The 22,689-nt window shown below is 38.4% G+C and overlaps 1 protein-coding gene and 2 pseudogenes across 7 annotated transcripts; all 3 read left to right on the top strand.

Moving 5' to 3' along the window:
* Positions 1-15,840: 15,840 nt before the first annotated feature.
* On the top strand, positions 15,841-16,595 carry LOC111308613 (diphthamide biosynthesis protein 3 pseudogene; annotated as a pseudogene). The gene is made up of 2 exons (XR_016328112.1): positions 15,841-16,197; positions 16,367-16,595. The product of XR_016328112.1 is annotated as a diphthamide biosynthesis protein 3 pseudogene (transcript).
* A 580-nt stretch (positions 16,596-17,175) lies between these two features.
* On the top strand, positions 17,176-22,642 carry LOC111308611 (transmembrane epididymal protein (DUF716)). Of its 5 annotated transcripts, XM_022907073.2 has the most exons (5): positions 17,176-19,301; positions 20,809-20,891; positions 21,131-21,237; positions 21,523-21,673; positions 21,861-22,642. In XM_022907073.2, the coding sequence occupies exons 2-5, from the start codon at positions 20,873-20,875 to the stop codon at positions 22,445-22,447; spliced, it is 864 nt and encodes a 287-aa protein (XP_022762808.2). In that variant the 5' UTR covers positions 17,176-19,301; positions 20,809-20,872; the 3' UTR covers positions 22,448-22,642. The 5 variants fall into 5 exon arrangements, with proteins under 5 accessions (XP_022762808.2, XP_022762810.2, XP_022762806.1 ...); XM_022907075.2 differs by having other exon boundaries at positions 17,178-20,891; XM_022907071.2 differs by lacking the exon at positions 17,176-19,301 and having other exon boundaries at positions 20,413-20,891; positions 21,131-21,330; positions 21,523-22,642.
* Positions 17,243-20,276, top strand: LOC111308605 (uncharacterized; annotated as a pseudogene). Its single transcript, XR_016328074.1, has 2 exons — positions 17,243-19,170; positions 19,274-20,276. The product of XR_016328074.1 is annotated as an uncharacterized LOC111308605 (transcript).
* Positions 22,643-22,689: the final 47 nt, after the last annotated feature.

Below are 22,689 nucleotides of genomic sequence, written 5' to 3'. Positions count from 1 at the left end.
CTGGTATGGTGTATTTTGTTTGGTATTGGAACCCATATGTTTTTTTCTCTAGAAAAGTCCAAAAGACAGTCTTCGCTCTTAAAGTTGTTCACGTGACCAGGAAGCTAAGCAAAAAAATAATTCTCAAGGTTGGAAAGTTCAATGGAACACCTGTCACGGGTCGAGACTTAAGCTCCGAACCCGTGCGGCTTCGGGACCCGGGCATTCACCTTTCCGGCGTCCCAGATCAGTCTTCCGCTACGGTTCACACCCTTGTGAGGTATTGTCCGCTCTGGCCCCTCTGGCCTCACGGTTTTGTCCTACAAAAGGCGCCTCACAAGGCGGAGATGGTGTGAACCCTTTTATACCCCAGGGACCCTCCTATTATGTTCGATGTGGGATTCAGGACTCCCCCTTAGGTCCGTGACATTCTCCCGCACCCAACCTCGTGACGCCCTCGTCACGGAGGCTAGCCACCCTGCCTGCCTCCTTCGAGGTGCTTGGCGTGGATCGAACGGTTTAGGGTTGGCTCTGATACCACTTGTCACGGGTCGAGACTTAAGCTCCGAACCCGCGCGGCTCCGGGACCCGGGCATTCACCCTTCCGGCGTCCCGGATCAGCCTTCCTGCCACGGTTCACACCCTTGTGAGGTATTGTCCGCTCTGGCCCCCTGGCCTCACGGTTTTGTCCTACAAAAGGCACCTGAAGCAATAATCACAACAATACAGAAGCAATAGACAACAATCAATAATCAAATGCGTAGGAAAAATAAAGCACACCAAGATTTACGTGGAAAACCCTCCAGTGTAGAGGGAAAAACCACGGGCCACCAGAAAAATCTTCACTATCAAATAATAGTTATACAAAGTTCTTCTCTAGCTAAAACTAGAGCTAATCAACAACTAGAGAAACAATTGGAGAAATCTCACCAAATAAGTGACTCAACAAATACACCCTGGATTTGTTCCTAGAGAGCTTCAAACCCGATCTTCACCGTTCAGAATGTATAACTCTGAATCATAAACCTCCTGACAAGGTTCCAACTCAATCGGACCACGGATCGACTTCCGTTTAACCAACTCTCCCTTCTCTTTTTTCTCTCTCTGCTTTTCCTGGCTTTTCTTCTTTCTCTGCTTGGTTGTCGACACACACCTTAAACAACCCCACCTCTTTTTTATTAAGTAGCTAGGGCTCTGTGTAAAATAAAAGATCAAGGCCCATGGCCTTTACTTGGTCCAAAACCACTTACATGGGACTGGACCCCATTTTCCTAACAATCTCCCCCTCCAGTCCCATTAGAAGGAGATTCATCACCATAGCAATTTCATTTGGAACTTACCTTGGCCAGGGAACTCATTCCGGCCAAGTTACTGCAAAGCTCAAGCTTTTCCCTGGGAAGTATCTTAGTCAACATATCTGTCATATTTTTATCAGTATGGACTTTCTTCAATAGCATCTGCTGTTCTTCAATCACTGAACGTAACCAATGATATCTAACATCAATGTGCTTTGTTCTAGCATGGTACATGGTATTCTTACTCAAATCTAAAGCACTCTGGCTATCACAAAATATCACATACTCTTTCTGATTCAACCCCAATTCAAAAAGAAAATGTTTCATCCAAAGCATTTCTTTACATGCTTCAGTTGCTGTAATATACTCAGCTTCTGTAGTTGACAAAGCAACACACTTTTGCAACTTAGACTGCCAAGATACAGCTCCTCCTGCAAAAGTGAACAAATACCCTGAAGTAGATTTCCTACCATCAAGATCGCCTGTCATGTCAACATCAGTAAACCCTTCTAGAATTGGTTGTGAAACTCCATAAGTCAAACACATTTTTGAGGTACCCCTCAAATATCTAAAAATCCATTTTACTGCTTCCCAGTGAACCTTCCCTGGATTAGAAAGAAATCTGCTCACTACACCAACTGCATGAGCAATGTCAGGCCTTGTACAAACCATAAGATACATTAAAGAACCGACTGCAAAAGAATAAGGAATACTAGACATAGCTAGTTGCTCTTCCTTAGACACTGGACAAGATTTCTTACTTAGATGAAAATGATTGGCAAGTGAACTGCTAACTGATTTAGCATGTTGCATGTTGAATCTACCAAGCACTCGTTCAACATACTTTTCCTGTGACAACCACAGCTTTTCAGCTCTCCTATCTCGGATAATTTCCATACCAAGAATCTGCTTTGCTGGACCTAAATCCTTCATATCAAAGGACTTAGACAATTGTTCTTTCAACCTGCAAACCATACTAGCATCTTGTCCTATAATCAACATATCATCAACATATAATAATAGGATAATGAAGTTACCATTAGGGAATTGTTTAATATACACACAAGAATCCGCTGCTGTTCTTTTATAGCTATGACTCACCATAAAAGAATTAAACTTTTTGTACCACTGTCGCGGAGCTTGTTTCAAGCCATACAAGCTTTTCTTCAATTTGCAAACTAAGTGCTCTTTCCCTTTCACTTCAAAACCCTCAGGCTGATGCTCACATTGTTTGGGAAAAATTGGCAGCATTGTATGAGAGAAAAACAGGTATGAATAAAATTATGATTGTTAAGAAGATTGCAACTTTACAGTACAGGGATGGACGATCTGTTACAGAGCACTTGAGTGATTTTCAAGATATATTTAATCGGATGACTACTATGAAACTTAAGATGGATGATGAAATGAAGGCATTATTTCTTTTGGGTTCATTGCCAGACAGCTGGAATACTCTAGTTGTGACTGTTCTTAATTCAGCTCCTGATTATAAGGTGACATTGGAGATGGTAAAAGACAGTACGCTTAATGAAGAAGCGAGGCGAAAAGATGTAGACCCTGGGAATCAAGCTCTGGTCACAGAGAACAGGGATAGAAACATCGACAGAGGTCAGGACTCAAAAGGTCGTGGTAAATCTAAATATAGATCCAAGTCTAGAGGTAAAGTGAAGTATTTCCATTGTGGTAAGGCGGGTCATATAAAACGAAACTGTAGAATCTTAAAGCAAGAGCGAAAAGATGAGAAAGGCAAGAGTTCAGATGATGGCAATGTTACAGCAGTGAATTCAGATAGTGATTCAGTTACTTTGATTTGTACACATGGTGATTGTAATCATGTTAGTGATCCCGGCATTGAGTGGATAGTTGACACAGGAGCGGCATATCATTGTGTTCCTAAGAGAGAGTTGTTTACAACTTACAAAGCAGGAGACTTTGGTTGTACCAAGATGGGAAACAAGAGTGTGTCGCAGATTGTTGGGATTGGTGATATTATTGTACAAACTAGTACAGGCTGCATGTTGACTTTGAGGGATGTCAGACATATTCCAGATATGAGAATAAACTTGCTTGCTATTAATGTCTTTGATAAGGAGGGATATGAAAGTCGACAAAAGAATGGACAGTGGAAGCTTCTCAAAGGATCTATGATAGTTGCAAGGGAAAAACTATGCTGCACAATGTATAAGACATGGATGCAATTGAACGGTAACCAGGTAAATACCGTTGAAAATAATGCTTCAGCAAACTTGTGGCACAGGAGGCTGGCACACATGAGTGAAAAAGGGTTACAGGTTTTGGCAAGGCACTCTCTCATTCCCTTGACCAAAGGTATGTCTCTCGATTCATGTGATTATTATTTGTTTGGTAAGCATCATAGAGTTTCTTTTCGTAAAAGTTCTCAGAGAAAAGAAAATAAATTGGAATTAATTTATTCTGACGTATGTGGTCCCATTGAGGTTGAGTCATTAGGTGGTAGCAGATATTTTGTTACTTTTATTGATGATGCTTCACGTAAGACTTGGGTGTATATGTTGAAATATAAAAGTCAGGTACTGCAGTATTTTCAAAAATTTCATGCCATGGTTGAAAGGATGACAGGGTTACCCTTGAAGTGTATTCGAACTGATAATGGTGGGGAATACACATCTAAAAGCTTTGAAGAGTATTGCTTAAAGCATGAGATCAGGCATGAGAGGACAGAACCTGGAACACCGCAGCATAATGGTATAGCTGAAAGAATGAATCGCACCATTGTGGAAAAAGTCAGATGTATGTTGAGGATGGCAAAATTACCAAAGCCATTCTGGGGTGAAGCAGTCAACACAACTTGTTATTTACTTAACAGGTCACCATCAGTTCCTTTGGGCTTTGACATTCCAGAAAGAGTGTGGACAGGAAAAGATGCTTCATATTCTCACTTGAAAATTTTTGGGTGTAAAGCATTCATGCATGTGCCGAAAGAGCAAAGATCAAAGCTTGACAGTAAAGTTACACAGTGTGTGTTTGTAGGATATGGTGATGAGGAATTTGGCTACAGGGTATGGGATCCAGTAAAGAGAAAGATAGTCAGAAGCAGAGATGTGGTCTTTCATGAAAAAGAAACCATAGCAGACCTTGAAAAAAATGAGAAGACTACACGAGTTACTGTTGAGTGTGATGTTTCAACACCGACAGGGATTTCACAAGAAAGAGCCACATATGGTGAAAATGAGCCAGAAATAGAACTTGGGGATATGGATGAGCTAGCTACAGTTGGTGATGAGCCAGATGCTATTGGTGTTGAGCAGAGGGAGCTACCTTCGGCATCAAGTGATGTAGAGTCTCAGCCTAGGAGATCTACTAGAGAGCGCAGGCCATCTACTAGGTATCCAAGTTCAGATTTTATTTTAGTTACCAGTGAAGGGGAGCCAGAAAGTTTTCAAGATGTGCAGGCTACTCCGGATAGAGAGCACTGGTTAAAAGCAATGAAAGAAGAGATGGAGTCATTGCGAAAGAATAGTACTTATGATCTTGCTAAACTTCCAAGAGGGAAGAGGCCATTAAAGAATAAATGGGTGTTCAAGTTGAAAAAGGATGGTGACAAACTAGTGAGGTATAAAGCTCGATTGGTAGTAAAAGGTTTTTCTCAGAAACCAGGCATCGATTTTGATGAGATTTTTGCTCCAGTTGTAAAAATGAGTTCTATTCGAGTGGTACTGGGATTGGCAGCTAGTTTGAATCTTGAGCTTGAGCAACTTGATGTTAAAACTGCATTTTTGCATGGTGATTTGCAGGAGGACATTTATATGAATCAGCCTGAGGGTTTTGAAGTGAAAGGGAAAGAGCACTTAGTTTGCAAATTGAAGAAAAGCTTGTATGGCTTGAAACAAGCTCCGCGACAGTGGTACAAGAAGTTTGATTCTTTTATGGTGAGTCATAGCTATAAAAGAACAGCAGCGGATTCTTGTGTGTATATTAAACAATTTCTTAATGGTAACTTCATTATCCTATTATTATATGTTGATGATATGTTGATTGTAGGACAAGATGCTAGTATGGTTTGCAGGTTGAAAGAACAATTGTCTAAGTCATTTGATATGAAGGATTTAGGTCCAGCAAAGCAGATTCTTGGTATGGACATTATCCGAGATAGGAGAGCCGAAAAGCTGTGGTTGTCACAGGAAAAGTATGTTGAACGAGTGCTTGGTAGATTCAACATGCAACATGCTAAATCAGTTAGCAGTTCACTTGCTAACCATTTTCATCTAAGTAAGAAATCTTGTCCAGTGTCTAAGGAAGAGCAACTAGCTATGTCTAGTATTCCTTATTCTTTTGCAGTCGGTTCTTTAATGTATCTTATGGTTTGTACAAGGCCTGACATTGCTCATGCAGTTGGTGTAGTGAGCAGATTTCTTTCTAATCCAGGGAAGGTTCACTGGGAAGCAGTAAAATGGATTTTTAGATATTTGAGGGGTACCTCAAAAATGTGTTTGACTTATGGAGTTTCACAACCAATTCTAGAAGGGTTTACTGATGTTGACATGACAGGCGATCTTGATGGTAGGAAATCTACTTCAGGGTATTTGTTCACTTTTGCAGGAGGAGCTGTATCTTGGCAGTCTAAGTTGCAAAAGTGTGTTGCTTTGTCAACTACAGAAGCTGAGTATATTATAGCAACTGAAGCATGTAAAGAAATGCTTTGGATGAAACATTTTCTTTTTGAATTGGGGTTGAATCAGAAAGAGTATGTGATATTTTGTGATAGCCAGAGTGCTTTAGATTTGATTAAGAATACCATGTACCATGCTAGAACAAAACACATTGATGTTAGATATCATTGGTTACGTTCAGTGATTGAAGAACAGCAGATGCTATTGAAGAAAGTCCATACTGATAAAAATGTGGCAGATATGTTGACTAAGATACTTCCCAGGGAAAAGCTTGAGCTTTGCAGTAACTTAGCCGGAATGAGTTCCCTGGCCAAGGTAAGTTCCAAATGAAATTGCTATGGTGATGAATCTCTTTCTAATGGGACTGGAGGGAGAGATTGTTAGGAAAATGGGGTCCAGTCCCATGTAAGTGGTTTTGGACCAAGTAAAGGCCATGGGCCTTGATCTTTTATTTTACACAGAGCCCTAGCTACTTAATAAAAAAGAGGTGGGGTTGTTTAATGTGTGTGTCGAAAACCAAGCAAAAAAAAAAAGAAAAGCCAGGAAAAGCAGAGAGAGAAAAAAGAGAAGGGAGAGTTGGTTAAACGGAAGTCAATCCGTGGTCCGATTGAGTTGGAACCTTGTCAGGAGGTTTATGATCAGAGTTATACATTCTGAACGGTGAAGATCGGGTTTGAAGCTCTCTAGGAACAAATCCAGGGTGTATTTGTTGAGTCACTTATTTGGTGAGATTTCTCCAATTGTTTGGGAAAAATGGGGTCCAGTCCCATGTAAGTGGTTTTGGACCAAGTAAAGGCCATGGGCCTTGATCTTTTATTTTAAACAGAGCCCTAGTTACTTAATAAAAAAGAGGTGGGGTTGTTTAAGGTGTGTGTCGACAACCAAGCAGAGAAAGAAGAAAAGCCAAGAAAAGCAGAGAGAGAAAAAAAAGAAGGGAGAGTTGGTTAAACGGAAGTCGATTCGTGGTCCGATTGAGTTGGAACCTTGTCAGGAGGTTTATGATTCAGAGTTATACATTCTGAACGGTGAAGATCGGGTTTGAAGCTCTCTAGGAATAAATCCAGAGTGTATTTGTTGAGTCACTTATTTGGTGAGATTTCTCCAATTGTTTCTCTAGTTGTTGATTAGCTCTAGTTTTAACTAGAGAAGAACTTTGTATAACTATTATTTGATAGTGAAGATTTTTCTGGTGGCCCGTGGTTTTTCCCTCTACACTGGAGGGTTTTCCACGTAAATCTTGGTGTGCTTTATTTTTCCTGCGCATTTGATTATTGATTATTGTCTATTGCTTCTGTATTGTTGTGATTATTGCTTCAGGCGCAACAAGTGGTATCAGAGCCAACCCTAAATCGTTCGATCTACGCCAAGCACCTCGAGGGAGGCAGGCATGGTGGCTAGCCTCCGTGACGAGGGCGTCACGAGGTTGGGTGCGGGAGAATGTCACGGACCTAAGGGGGAGTCCTGAATCCCACATCGAACATAATAGGAGGGTCCCTGGGGTATAAAGGGTTCACACCATCTCCGCCTTGTGAGGCGCTTTTTGTAGGATAAAACCGTGAGGTCAGGGGGGCCAGAGCGGACAATACCTCACAAGGGTGTGAACCGTGGCGGAAGGCTGATCTGGGACGCCGGAAGGGTGAATGCCCGGGTCTCAGAGCTGCGCGGGTTCGGAGCTTAAGTCTCGACCGGTGACAAGTGGTATCAGAGCAAGAGTTATTTTGAGACATCGATACAGAAGCAACCCAGGATAGAAGTAAATTCTGTTTGAGATCATGGAGAGTGATACAGGTTTCATGATAAAATTGACAGCATCAAATTATTCAATTTGGAAGCCTATGATGGAGGATCATCAATACTGCAAAGATTTGTATGAGCCAATATTGGGTGATTCGACTAAACCAGCGGATATGAAAGATGAAAGCTGGAAGAAGCTAGGTAGAAAAATGCTGGCTACAATCAGAAAATGGGTTGATATCAGCGTGTTCCATCATGTAGCGCAGGAATTAGATGCTCACATTGTTTGGAAAAAATTGGCAGCATTGTATGAGAGAAAAACAGGTATGAATAAAGTTATGCTTGTTAAAAAGATTGCAACGTGTAAGTCTAAACATAGATCCAATTCTAGAGGTAAAGTGAAGTGTTTCCATTGTGGTAAGGCGGGTCATATAAAACGAAACTGTAAAATCTTGAAGCAAGAGCGAAAAGATGAGAAAAGCAAAAGTTCAGATAATAGTAATGTTGCAGCAGTGAATTCAGATAGTGATTTAGTTACTTTGATTTGTACACATGGTGATTGTAATCATATTAGTGATCCCGACATTGAGTGGATAGTTGACACAGGAGCGGCATATCATTGTGTTCCTAAGAGAGAGTTGTTTACAACTTACAAAGTAGGAGACTTTGGTTGTACCAAGATGAGAAACAAGAGTGTGTCGCAGATTGTTGGGATTGGTGATATTGTTGTACAAACTAGTACAGGCTACATGTTGACTTTAAGGGATGTCAGACACATTCCAGATATGAGAATGAACTTGCTTGCTATTAATGTCCTTGATAATGAAGGATATGAAAGTCGATAAAAGAATGGACAGTGGAAGCTTCTCAAAGGATCTATGGTAGTTACAAGGGGAAAACTATGCTGCACAATGTATAAGACATGGATGCAATTGAACGGTAACCAGGTAAATACCGTTGAAAATAATGCTTCAGCAAACTTGTGGCACAGGAGGCTGGCACACATGAGTGAAAAAGGGTTACAGGTTTTGGCAAGGCACTCTCTCATTCCCTTGACCAAAGGTATGTCTCTCGATTCATGTGATTATTGTTTGTTTGGTAAGCATCATAGAGTTTCTTTTCGTAAAAGTTCTCAGAGAAAAGAAAATAGATTGGAATTAATTTATTCTGACGTAAGTGGTCCCATTGAGGTTGAGTCATTAGGTGGTAGCAGATATTTTGTTACTTTTATTGATGATGCTTCACGTAAGACTTGGGTGTATATGTTGAAATACAAAAGTCAGGTACTGCAGTATTTTCAAAAATTTCATGCCATGGTTGAAAGGATGACAGGATTACCCTTGAAGTGTATTCGAACTGATAATGGTGGGGAATACACATCTAAAAGCTTTGAAGAGTATTGCTCAAAGCATGGGATCAGGCATGAGAGGACAGAACCTGGAACACCGCAGCATAATGGTATAGCTGAAAGAATGAATCGCACCATTGTGGAAAAAGTCAGATGTATGTTGAGGATGGCAAAATTACCAAAGCCATTCTGGGGTGAAGCAGTCAACACAACTTGTTATTTACTTAACAGGTCACCATCAGTTCCTTTGGGCTTTGACATTCCAGAAAAAGTGTGGACAGAAAAAGATGCTTCATACTCTCACTTGAAAATTTTTGGGTGTAAAGCATTCATGCATATGCCGAAAGAGCAGAGATCAAAGCTTGACAGTAAAGCTACACAGTGTGTGTTTGTAGGATATGGTGATGAGGAATTTGGCTACAGGGTATGGGATCCAGTAAAGAGAAAGACAGTCAGAAGTAGAGATGTGGTCTTTCATGAAAAAGAAACCATAGCAGACCTTGAAAAAAATGAGAAGACTACATGAGTTACTGTTGAGTGTGATGTTTCAACACCGATAGGGATTTCACAGAAAAGAGCCACAGATGGTGAAAATGAGCCAGAAACAGAACTTGGGGATATGGATGAGCCAGCTACAGTTGGTGATGAGCCAGATGCTATTAGTTTTGAGCAGGGGGAGCAATCCTCTCTACCTGAGAGTGTTGAGCAGGGGGAGCTACCTTCGGCATCAAGTGATGTAGAGTCTCAGCCTAGGAGATCTACTAGAGAGCGCAGGCCATCTACCAAGTATCCAAGTTTAGATTTTATTTTAGTTACCAGTGAAAGGGAGCCAGAAAGCTTTCAAGATGTGCAGGCTACTCCGGATAGAGAGCACTGGTTAAAAGCAATGAAAGAAGAGATGGAGTCATTACGAAAGAATAGTACTTATGATCTTGTTAAACTTCCAACAGGAAAGAGGCTATTAAAGAATAAATGGGTGTTCAAGTTGAAAAAGAATGGTGACAAACTAGTGAGGTACAAAGCTCGATTGGTAGTAAAAGGTTTTTCTCAGAAACCAGGCATCGATTTTGATGAGATTTTTGCTCCAGTTGTAAAAATGAGTTCTATTCGAGTGGTACTGGGATTGGCAGCTAGTTTGAATCTTGAGCTTGAGCAACTTGATGTTAAAACTGTATTTTTACATGGTGATTTGCAGGAGGACATTTATATGAATCAGCCTGAGGGTTTTGAAGTGAAAGGGAAAGAGCACTTAGTTTGCAAATTGAAGAAAAGCTTGTATGGCTTGAAACAAGCTCCGCGACAGTGGTACAAAAAGTTTGATTCTTTTATGGTGAGTCATAGCTATAAAAGAACAACAGCGGATTCTTGTGTGTATATTAAACAATTTCCTAATGGTAACTTCATTATCCTATTATTATATGTTGATGATATGTTGATTGTAGGACAAGATGCTAGTATGGTTTACAGGTTGAAAGAACAATTGTCTAAGTCCTTTGATATGAAGGATTTAGGTCCAGCAAAGCAGATTCTTGGTATGGACATTATCCGAGATAGGAGAGCCGGAAAGCTGTGGTTGTCACAGGAAAAGTATGTTGAACGAGTGCTTGGTAGATTCAACATGCAACATGCTAAATCAGTTAGCAGTTCACTTGCCAACCATTTTCATCTAAGTAAGAAATCTTGTCCAGTGTCTAAGGAAGAGCAACTAGCTATGTCTAGTATTCCTTATTCTTCTGCAGTCGTTTCTTTAATGTATCTTATGGTTTGTACAAGGCTCGACATTGCTCATGCAGTTGGTGTAGTGAGCAGATTTCTTTCTAATCCAGGGAAGGTTCACTGGGAAGCAGTAAAATGGATTTTTAGATATTTGAGGGGTACCTCAAAAATGTGTTTGACTTATGGAGTTTCACAACCAATTCTAGAAGGGTTTACTGATGCTGACATGGCAGGCGATCTTGATGGTAGGAAATCTACTTCAGGGTATTTGTTCACTTTTGCAGGAGGAGCTGTATCTTGGCAGTCTAAGTTGCAAAAGTGTGTTGCTTTGTCAACTACAGAAGCTGAGTATATTACAGCAACTGAAGCATGTAAAGAAATGCTTTGGATGAAACGTTTTCTTTTTGAATTGGGGTTGAATCAGAAAGAGTATGTGGTATTTTGTGATAGCCAGAGTGCTTTAGATTTGAGTAAGAATACCATGTACCATGCTAGAACAAAGCACATTGATGTTAGATATCATTGGTTACGTTCAGTGATTGAAGAACAACAGATGCTATTGAAGAAAGTCCATACTGATAAAAATGTGGCAGATATGTTGACTAAGATACTTCCCAGGAAAAAGCTTGAGCTTTGCAGTAACTTGGCCGGAATGAGTTCCCTGGCCAAGGTAAGTTCCAAATGAAATTGCTATGGTGATGAATCTCCTTCTAATGGGACTGGAGGGGGAGATTGTTAGGAAAATGGGGTCCAGTCCCATGTAAGTGGTTTTGGACCAAGTAAAGGCCATGGGCCTTGATCTTTTATTTTAAACAGAGCCCTAGTTACTTAATAAAAAAGAGGTGGGGTTGTTTAAGGTGTGTGTCGACAACCAAGCAGAGAAAGAAGAAAAGCGAGGAAAAGCAGAGAGAGAAAAAAGAGAAGGGAGAGTTGGTTAAACGGAAGTCGATCCGTGGTCTGATTGAGTTGGAACCTTGTCAGGAGGTTTATGATTCAGAGTTATACATTCTGAACGGTGAAGATCGGGTTTGAAGCTCTCTAGGAACAAATCCAGGGTGTGTTTGTTGAGTCACTTATTTGGTGAGATTTCTCCAATTGTTTCTCTAGTTGTTGATTAGCTCTAGTTTTAACTAGAGAAGAACTTTGTATAACTATTATTTGATAGTGAAGATTTTTCTGGTGGCCCGTGGTTTTTCCCTCTACACTGGAGGGTTTTCCACGTAAATCTTGGTGTGCTTTATTTTTCCTGCGCATTTGATTATTGATTGTTGTCTATTGCTTCTGTATTGTTGTGATTATTGTTTCAGGCGCAACAACACCAGGGCCCCTAATTTGAATTGGACTTGTTCTTGTTTTCTATCGTGCTCTATTGCCTTCAATTTTGCATTTCTAATTGAGTCTTCCCAGGGAAAGAAAATCACCTTGGGAAAATTTGCTGTTCTATTGAACTGAAAAAGTGATAATGAAATGGGAAAATCGTCCAAACCCTTCAGATTTTTTTTTAATAAATATCGTATCTTTCTTACACTTGTTAAACATTTACAAATCCAATCATGTTTCAAAGATCGGTGAATTCAAAAACTTGTTAGAAATTATGTTTCATCCTGGAATAGAAAATTGTGTCCAGCCATGTGATATTCTTCTTTTTTTTTTTTTTTTTTTTTTTGGGTAACAATGTACGTATACTCTTCCTTTTCAATATTCACAAAATTTGGAACTTTATCAGAAGTTTGAATTCTATTCACCAAATAATACAGTAAGGCGATTAATTCTTTCAACCACATATGGAAATTTACATGACTACAATTTTGGGCAGCTTATCTCTGACCAAATCAACCATGAACTCTACTTTGTTGTCTTGTCTTACACCATTTTACATTATTTTCTCTGTCTTCTGAGTTCTATATGGGGTACAATAAAATCTAGTTAAATTAATTATAATTTTGTTATACTGATTGACTTTGAAACTTGACCACTTCAAAGTCTTATGATTATATTCGGATTCTCCCCATGATATTCAAAGATGTAGGAATCAAAAGATACAATTCCATGGTTGTTTATTAAAGCTAAATTATGGGTTCAAAACAGTTTAATTTGTAGCAGAACATCATATTTCAGCACATTTTTCAACTTCAAGAGCCATGTATTTATACAAGCGGATCAAAAAAAAGGAAGAAAACAAAAACCACCATGGAAGAAAGGGAAATAAAGGAACAACTTCTTCCTTATGGGCTAAACCAATGTACAAGCATGAAAACAGAGTCCTCAGAGCAGGGCACCAAAGGTGATTTAACTGGCATGACTCGGGTATTTGAACTTCTTTCTTGTGCTTGAACCACCTGTCCGGACTTAGCACTACTGACACTAGCAGGGCTTGAACCACTAGAGAAAAGGGATTGACCCTTTTCAAGTAGCTTGGTGAGCTCAGTCGTCCACTTATCTACCAACCCAGACATAACTAGGAATCTTCGTTAACAACAAACTGACAGCAAAGGATGTAAGGTGAAAATAAACAATACAAGATCGTTAACAGATCTTTGATAGTACCGTTCAGAAATTGAGATGTGATGTAATTAAGTGTTATTGGGTTGGATTTTATAAAAGGTGCCTGATGGATGGTTTTGTTGTTAGTCCACGGCGCACACCTTCTTTAATGGAAGATACATATTCACTGTATGAACATATCTGTGTGCTTTAAGATATAGATGACCAATATTAAACTATTCTTTCTTCTTTTTTTATTTTTTTGGTTTGAATAAACTATTGTTTTGCTTTAAATTAAGTCTATGGGTTTTTAGAGCAGAATAAATTGACTTTCAAGTTTACTGTCTGCTGCATAGTCATAGATTTCATCATGTAATTTCACGAAGTGATTTATTGAATTTCAAATGCAAATCCCCAGTTCCCCCCACTTCACTTGGTCTGCAGCTCCGCATCTTTCTAAAAGTTTCATACTTCATCTGTCTCATAACCGTTTAAGGATTAAATGTAGATTAAAAAATATGCCCAAGGTTTGATTCGTGTAGATTTTCCCCCTCCACAAATCAGAATCAAACAGCCTAACTCCATGAACACAGAGCATGGCTTTGATTTTGTTTCCTAACGGTAATTTGGCTTGGGAAAAAAAAACAATAATTTCGCTTGCTATTTTTGAAAGACTATCCATTAATCAAAACCAAGCATCTTTATATATATATATATATATATATATATATATATATATATATATATATATATATATATACACATATATATTTTCAGTGCAAAGGCAGCGTCTTAAAACTGCAGCATCTTATGTCAGGATTTAGGGGAGCAAGGGTACTGTTTTTTCAGTTCTCAACATGGCATGCTCTGGCTCTGCCTATGTTAATCATGTTTGGTCAGTTTCAGAGTTTGTGAGAAGACAATAGCACTTCATCGTAACATATCGGCAAAGATATATCAACATTGTTTCTGACATTGTCAGAATCCCGATCAACTAAGTCCACTTCTTTGTTTCAATCAAAACCGTAGAATCTTATAGCAGTAAGATTTTCGTAAACCATAGCTTTACACATTGATATTTGAAATCCACAAACATCAGTAAAAAGAAAGCGGATATAAAGAACAAAATCCAATTTTGTTACTGTCTTTCTTCTTCTTCTTATTCAAGGGCTAAAGCATTGAACAAGCATGGAAACAGAACCCTCAGAGCACATCACCACAGGAGAGTTGACTCGCATGACTTTACTAACAAAAGCTCGTGCGATCTCAGTTGAGCTATTTTCTTGCGATTGAACCACCGGGCTGGACTCAGTAGCAATAGGGCTTGAACTACTAGAGAAAAGGGTCAAACCCTTTTCTCGCAGCTTGGCAAGCTCATTAGTCCAGATATCCACAAGCGCAGACATAGCTACAAAATATAAAAAAAAAAATTCTTCCTGGACAAAAACAGGCAACAAAAGGGTAAAGCAATGAAAGATATTTGAAAGGGTTTTTGAGATATCTGAAGATTTTCTGGGGTTGATAGTTTGGGATTATGAAGTGGGTCAGTGTTAGTTGGGTTTATATAAGGACATTGATGGATGGTTTTTCGGTTGTTTGTCAGCGGCGCCCACATTCTTGGGGCTGGAGAAACAAGTGAGAAAGTGTATTTCCTATGCATCGTTTTGAATCCATGTGCTTTATTATTATTATTATTATTATTATTATTATTATTTTTGGTGATGGTATCTGTGTGCTTTGAGACATAGACAGACAACGAGAGATTTTGGTCGGTTAAAGTCACCAATTTTTGGTCGCATCTAGCTCGTTTCATTTACTTATTTTATGTTTGTTTAATAAAACGCTTCTCCAGCTCTTTTCATTTATTATTTTTTTCTTCCTTTTTCGGTTCTGTTTTGCCCAGCTATTGGCCATTATTAAAGCCAAAAAACAAAAGGGTATAAATATAAATACATGAACTAAAAATAAAGGGGAGTAATTGCTGCAAAGAATACAATAATTATCAGTAACTGTAATGTTTACATATAAAGATCAATCAGGCCCTGAAGCAGGGTTGGGCCAAGCCTTTCATCTCAAGAAATGGAAATGGGCTCATTATGAAAGGTCGGACCAGACCTTTTTCAAGCCTAGGGATTCTTATCAGGCCTTGAAGTGGGTTGGAGCAAGCCTTTCATCTCAAGTAGCGGCAATGGGCTCAATCTGAATGGACTGACCAGACGTTTTCTGAGCCCAGAGATTCTTCGTAGCCGAAGAAAAAGTTCTGACAGCTGGCTCCCTTCTATTGAAGGAAAAAATGCTCAAGATTGAAGCCTAGTCTGCCAATATGACAATATGTGAATTGTTTGTTCTTAAAGCTTTTAAAACATGATCTAAAATCAATTTAGTCTCAAAATCAAGAGGTTTAGGAAATACTTAAAATATGAGGAGCTGAATTGAAGTTTCCCAAAAAACTTACCTGTTCTAAGGTTAAATTTACAAACAACAGGGGATCAAGTAGGAAAAACATAAAATGTGTAAAATGTAAGTGGAAGTAATCATCAATATATAAAACTTAAAGGATCAAATCGAAATTTTCCCAGAAACCATTACTATGCCATATAAACCGACATAAAAAGGTATAAATATAAACAAACCCTAAAACCCAATCGATCAAAAAATCAAAATATTCTGTCTTCCCAAACTCAACGCAACTTCGCACCCAAAAGAAATCTGCAACTTTGATCTACCAAAACGATGTCGTACGACGACGTGGAGATAGAGGACATGCAGTGGAACGAGGAGTTGCGGGCGTACACATATCCATGCCCATGCGGCGATCTTTTCCAGATCACAAAAGAAGAGCTAAAGCTCGGCGAGGAAATCGCTCGTTGCCCAAGCTGTTCTCTCTACATCACCGTCATCTACAACGCCGAGGATTTCGCCGACAACAAATCCAAGAACAACCTGGAGCCTCCAAAACGGCAAGCCATAGCCGTTGCTTGAGACCTTTCAGGTCATTGTAGTAATTTCCTTTGTTTTTAAAAGGTTTTTTTCCAGCTTCTGAAGTTTGCCATATGTTGATGCGATGGTCATACCTTTAATCGATTTGATCAACCATAGCTGGCTGAAGCAAAAATAGTCCAAAATTTTAATATTGTTATTGCTGTTTTCTGTCATTGCAGATGGCAAATAGCAAACCATACAAAATGGTATTATAGCTGATTGTCATCGAACCATGCGACATGGTGGTTGCTTGACTTGTTGCACCATACTCAATGCGGAGGACGATGCAGAGGATGGTTATGAGTTTTTAAGATGTGTTTGGTACATAATATTATTGTGATATGGTGAGATAAAATTATTTATAAATAAAATAAAATAAAATAAAATAATTTTATTTTATAATTTTTAGATGTAAGAATTGAAATCACATATTTTATTTATTGATTAAAATTATAATTTTTTAAAGTTTATATAATTTAAATTATTGATATAATTTTTAAAAGTATAATAAAATATATAAATTTAATTTATGAATTAAAAATAATTTTTATATTTTGAAAATATTGAATTATTTTTTATTTAGAAAATGATTAAGTATTTTGTTTTTTAAATATAAATTAAATATATTATAAAATTATTATTTTATCTTGTTTATTATCTTGTGCATCATCGTCTTTGACGTATTTTTTTAGGCTGTGTGCGCGATGCTGATCGTTCAAAGGACATTTTCCAATGATTGTTTCATAATCGAGCTTAAGAAACAGCCCTTTTCTTGAATGATGGTATACAAAATTCTCAAAACTATATTATTTTTTGCATGTCAATAATATAAGTCATGGATAAATTTTGAATTATATATTTTCATTAGATTACTCATTAACCTCTTATTTAAGGCAAAATTATTATTATTATTTTTTATTTTCACCCAAAAAAAAAATCGCTGAGGGACCGTTTCAATTGGATTTGTAACAATATTTTATCGAGCGAAGCAAACACGCCTTAAATTTAGCTACAAGGCGGAAAGCCTTCAAAACCCTATTTTGTCTTTCCATAACATGAAAGCATACAAGGTCCTCAGCTCTCAAATCCTCAAACAACAGAAGCCAAAATCATTTATTCTTGTCCCCCATCATCACTCTCTCTTCTCTGCACTTTTCTCTTCAACCTCTCAACCAACCACCTCTGACCGATCCCAATCTCCATCATTTGAAATATGCCCTGAGCTTCTCGTTAAATCAGTCCGCTCATCTCAGTGGCATTTCATCGAACACCACGCACCAAACCTGGACCCATCTCTTGTATCAACTGTCCTTTTTAATCTCCACAAACCCCTGAATTAGCCCTCCAATTCACTTCCCAAGTTGAATTTCACCGACTCGATATTAAAACCCGTTGCTTTGCCATTGCCATTGCCTCTCGTCTCCCATCTCCCAAACCCATTTTACAACTCTTAAAGCAAACCATTTCTAGTCAGATTGCCAGTGTTTCAGTCATTTTCGATCAGCTGGCACTTGCTCGTGAAAGGTTAGGTACTTCAACAACTATTCTTTTTTATTTTTTAATAAGAGCTTTTTGTGAAACGAAGAGGGTGGATGAAGGATTAGAGTGTTTTTATATGATGAAAGAAAAGGGTTTAATTCCAAAGATTGAGACTTGTAATGCTATGTTAAGTATTATTGAAGTTGAATAGAAATGAGGGTGCTTGGGTTTTGTTTGCTGAGATGTTTAAAATGAAGATTAAGTCCAGCATTTACACTTTTAATATAATGATAAATTTGTTGTGCAAGGAAGGGAAGCTAAAGAAAGCAAAAGATTTTATTGGGTTTGTGGAGAACTTAGGGGTTAAGCCGAATGTGATTACTTATAATACGATAATTCATGCTTATTGTTCAAGAGGAAGAGTTGAAAGAGCTCGTTTGGTTTTGAATGCAATGAGAAGTAAAGGTATTGAGCCGGATTCTTACACATATAGTTCGATTATTAGTGGTATGTGTAAGGATAAAAGACTTGAGGAGGCATCTGAGATGTTTGAGAAGATGAAAGAAATGGGGTTGGTTCCAAGTGCTGTGACTTATAATACCTTAATTGACCTTTATTGCAATAAAGGTGATTTGAAAAAGGCATTTGGTTATCGGGATGAAATGGTAGAGAACGGAATATTACCAACTGTCTCAACTTACAATTTGTTAGTTCATGTTCTGTTTATGGAATATAAAATGATCGAGGCTGATGATTTGGTTAAAAGGGGTTGGTTCGTGATCAGATTATGTATAACATCTTAATTAATGGATACTCCAGCTGTGGAAATGTGAAGAGAGCATTCAGTTTTCATGATGAGATGTTAACCAAGGGGATTCAACCTACACAGGTAACTTATACATCACTTATTTATGTTTTAAGTAGATGGAATTGAATGACGGCAGCAGAAAACCTGTTTGAAAAGGTAATGAGTAAGGTCGTTGCAGTAGCTGTTGTAATGTTTAATGCATTGATTGATGGTCGCTGTGCCAATGGCAATATGGAGCGTGCATTTTTGTTATTGAAGGAAATGGATAAATTGAATGTTCCTCCTGATGACATGACTTATAATACTTTGATGCAAGGCCATTGTAAGGAGAGGAGAGTTGAAGAAGCTCGTGAACTTCTTGATGAGATGAAAAGAAGGGGAATTAAACCTGATCACGTTAGTTACAACACTCTAATTAGTGGGCATTGCAGGAGAGGTGATATGAAGGATGCATTGAGAGTCCGTAATGAGATGTTGAGTGCAGGTTTCAATCCCACCCTTCTCACTTATAATGCCCTTATACAAGGTTTTTGCAAAAACCAGGAAGGAGATCTTGCTGAAGACCTCCTAAAGGAGATGATTAGTGAAGGAATTGCCCCTGATGACAGCACTTACTTGTCTTTGATTGAGGGGATGGGGAAAATTGATCACTCTGTAGAAAGTTGCAACTCTTGTTGATTAGGGGAACAAGGAAAGGTATGTGGGAATGGTTGTAATCTGTTTACATGGTTGTTTGTCCTAAAGTATGCAATTCTATGGTGAACTGTGTTTAACAAATTGGAACAACCTGTACCGTCAGGATGAATGAAGATGAAGATATATGTAAGGTCAGTTCTCAAATTCCTTTGCATGTGAATGATGGCAGGGATGTGGAAACATGTGAATTTTCCCTGTATTCAAACCTGTCCATGTACAAAGTCCAAACACATGTTATTGAGGTCCAAAATTTGAATCCTGACTCCCCATTATACCTCTCATATGTAGCCCCAAAAAAGTCCAAACACATTTTACTTCAGACAAGTGCATGATTCATAATTTCTTTTAGCTTAGGAATATACCTTCTATTTTAATGTGACTGACTTCCAATCTGTCCATTAATCAATATCCTAGATCTAACACAAAGTGTCCAATGAGATAGATGCATCTTTTGACCAGTTATTTCAGTATGCGGTTCTGCCACTGATGGTAAAATAAGACGGCTGCAACAACCTTTTCGAAAGGGTTTTCACGTTTCAAATGCTTGAATTTGGAAAAACTTTCCTGCTAATTCTACTGCTAGCCAAGTTACTTCTCATATACCGTCATTGATAATTATATGCTTAGATTCCATTTTTGGCTTATTAAGACTGGTACTCTGTTGTTGGAGCATAAAATCAATGCAGATCTCTACGTTACATAGGCCTTCTGTGACATGGATAATGCAATGGGCTTTATTGATGCCAAAACTTTTGGAGCTGGAGATGAAACCAGAAGTGAAGACAGATTCTTGCCTAGGCACCATAATTCTCCAAAGTTGCTTGCCTTCTTAAGTTAAATAAAGAGCCAGCATCTAGATGTCATTTACTGATTATGTTTGACCACACTGGAAACGGATGTTGAGTTAATTAATTCTTGTAATTCTTGATTTTTGTTTCTGCAATATTGATATATTTACCAGTTACTGATGCCCTTCTCTAGCCAAGAATAGAAAGAGTTAAATGTGTATAGTAAGGGTGTATCATTCAAAACCTGGAAAACCTGACTCAATATTTGACTTGTAATAGCTGTTTGAAGTGAATTGTAAATTAGATTGTTATGCAAAATGTGAGATTGTGAAGGATTGTTTCGGTTGATACATATAATAGGTCATTTTATTTTATAGTTGAACTTTCATGGTCTTCCTTAGATGCATGCGTGCTTTAATGCTAGTTGGGGATTTTGCATTAGTTCCGAAGGAGGTGAGGACAATTTGGATATAGAACTGCAACTATCCACCCTTGTTGTGTACCTAAGCAAGCGGTGAAGAGCCTAGATCACCTTCTAAACATAGTTGAATAGTATTTGGTACACATATAGGAACAATATTTGTTTTTTTGCCTCATATTTGCTGCAAGTTGGTAACTTTGAATATTATTACTGCTAACTAAAACTGCATAATGGGAGCTGTCATTTTCTCATGCACAAATTGGTAAACGACTTTGTTATGGCATTTGTTGCTTGAGTTATGCTCAGCTGCATATTGCATAATATGCAGTGAGACAATTCATATTCATATCAATTCGACATGAAACCTGCATGAGTTTTAAACGGAACTTGCACCATAAAAGTTTCAATAAGTGGTGGACTTTATTCCAGGAGGTACGATTGCTAGTTATTTTTTTCGGAGCTGGACCAAAAGAAGAAAACACACATCTCCTCCATGTCACTAGAATGTGAAGGTAATATACCTAGAATATTATCAACTTTTTTCTTTTTCTTTTTTGTTAATAAAGTTTTTAGTAAATGAAGTCCCATGGGGAAATGCATTTCTTGGTTGAGTGGAAACATCTTTTTTCAGTTGTGGTTATTATATTGGAGACATCTCATTCTCCACTAGCTGGTGACTGGGATAAAGTTCTGGCCTTACCTTTTATACATTGAATGAAATTAAGAGTTGGTTTCTTTGGTGGTTTTACAGACAGCCAACTACAGCAACCTACAGCAAAAATGAATCTGTGCTCGTCTGATGACTCAGATCATATGACTTTGACGTATTCCAAAGTTGATCTGGACTATGATCCTCCGGTAGGCTACCCCGATTTTCTGCTCATGTCAATTTTGGTTAGTTTGAAGTGAAGCAGTTAGTTTCTTCATCACGCATTTACCTTTTCTAATCGGGTATATCATCTTTCTCTTCAACTTTTGAAAGGCTTCAAATAAATGGCTGTCTATTCTTTCATTTTTGTTTGTGGAAAGTGGAAACGCATGCATTGTGCACCAAACATTTGAATATGTTATCACCATATGAACTTCTGACACATATATCTACAATCACTTCTGGTATATAAGTTTTGGTCGGGATTAAAACAGATATACAAAACCTCCATACCTGAAAACAGAAGCTTCCATGGGAACATTTGTAGGACACTTGGTACCGGGCCTGGCACTCACCCTTCTTGGCCTATGGCACACCATCAACAATATCAGAGCTTATTGTCTCAAAGGCTCTTCGAAATTTTCAGTAAGGTTTTGGTACCCATTCAATGGCCCTCTTTCTAGATTCAGAAATTTGGAGCTTATTTTTATCTTATCTTTTTCCCTGGTTGCAATTTTTATGCAAGTTTTAGACCTCCCTTTTCTTCACTTTCCTTTTGAACTTGATAGCTTCGAGCATGCAAGCATATTTCTCCATCTTGCCATATTTGCAGGTTTCACTCTTTCTGCTGAATTAACTCAATCCTCTGAGATTCTATCTGCTGTTCCGGGAATTCTTGTGACCTTTGTTCTTGGTCAGGAGCTTTTCTTGCTCCATTTCCACTCAGCTGATCATGTTGGACTAGAAGGTCATTACCACTGGCTCTTGCAGCTCATAGTATTTGTCTCTCTCCTGGCTGCTTTAGCAGCAATATTTCTACCAACTAGTTTTTCTACGGTTCTTGTTCTTTCCATTTCTGTTGTATTCCAAGGTTGTTGGTTTATGAACATGGGATTTATGCTATGGACTCCCCAGTTTGTTCCACGAGGATGTGTTATGCAGTTGGCTGAAAGCAGCAGTGACAGCATGCATGGAGCAGTGACCTGTAGCTCACAGGAAGCAGATGTGAGGGCAAGAGCATTGGCCAACTTGCAATTTAGTTGGATACTCTCTGGAATTTTGATATTTACAGGATTCACCTGCCTGAAATTTGCTGGAAAATGCACCCCAAGGGCACAATCAACTGAATATGAGCAACTTCACATCAAAGGCAGCGATGTCCCTGTAACTATTGATAGCTTCAAGCGAACTAATCCTTAGGTGTTACTTTTTATAAGTATGTAATCCGCCAACAAAGAAATTGGATCACAATGGCTGATCTTGAACTTCTACACTTGTGATTAAATATAAGATGTTCTGTTCTAAATATTTGCAGCATGTTTAAGTGTTTGAGATCAATAAGAATTTTAAATCATCTCAGACTGATGAGCAGTATCAGTATGTGATTTTTCCTAATTAAGCACTGAGGTCGGCTCGTTGCATCTGGTTTATAGTTGTGGAAG

The sequence above is a fragment of the Durio zibethinus genome, chromosome 2 (assembly GCF_047325235.1).
Source record: "Durio zibethinus cultivar Kanyao isolate XHJ-2024 chromosome 2, ASM4732523v1, whole genome shotgun sequence".
Taxonomy (NCBI): Eukaryota; Viridiplantae; Streptophyta; class Magnoliopsida; order Malvales; family Malvaceae; genus Durio; species Durio zibethinus.
Note: the sequence above shows the minus strand (reverse complement) of the source record. Positions and strands in the feature narration are given on the sequence as shown.

What these genes read in the sequence shown, in the direction of transcription:
- LOC111308611 (XM_022907071.2), top strand. Translation starts at nt 21,560, where the DNA reads ATGGGAACATTTGTAGGACACTTGGTACCGGGCCTGGCACTCACCCTT.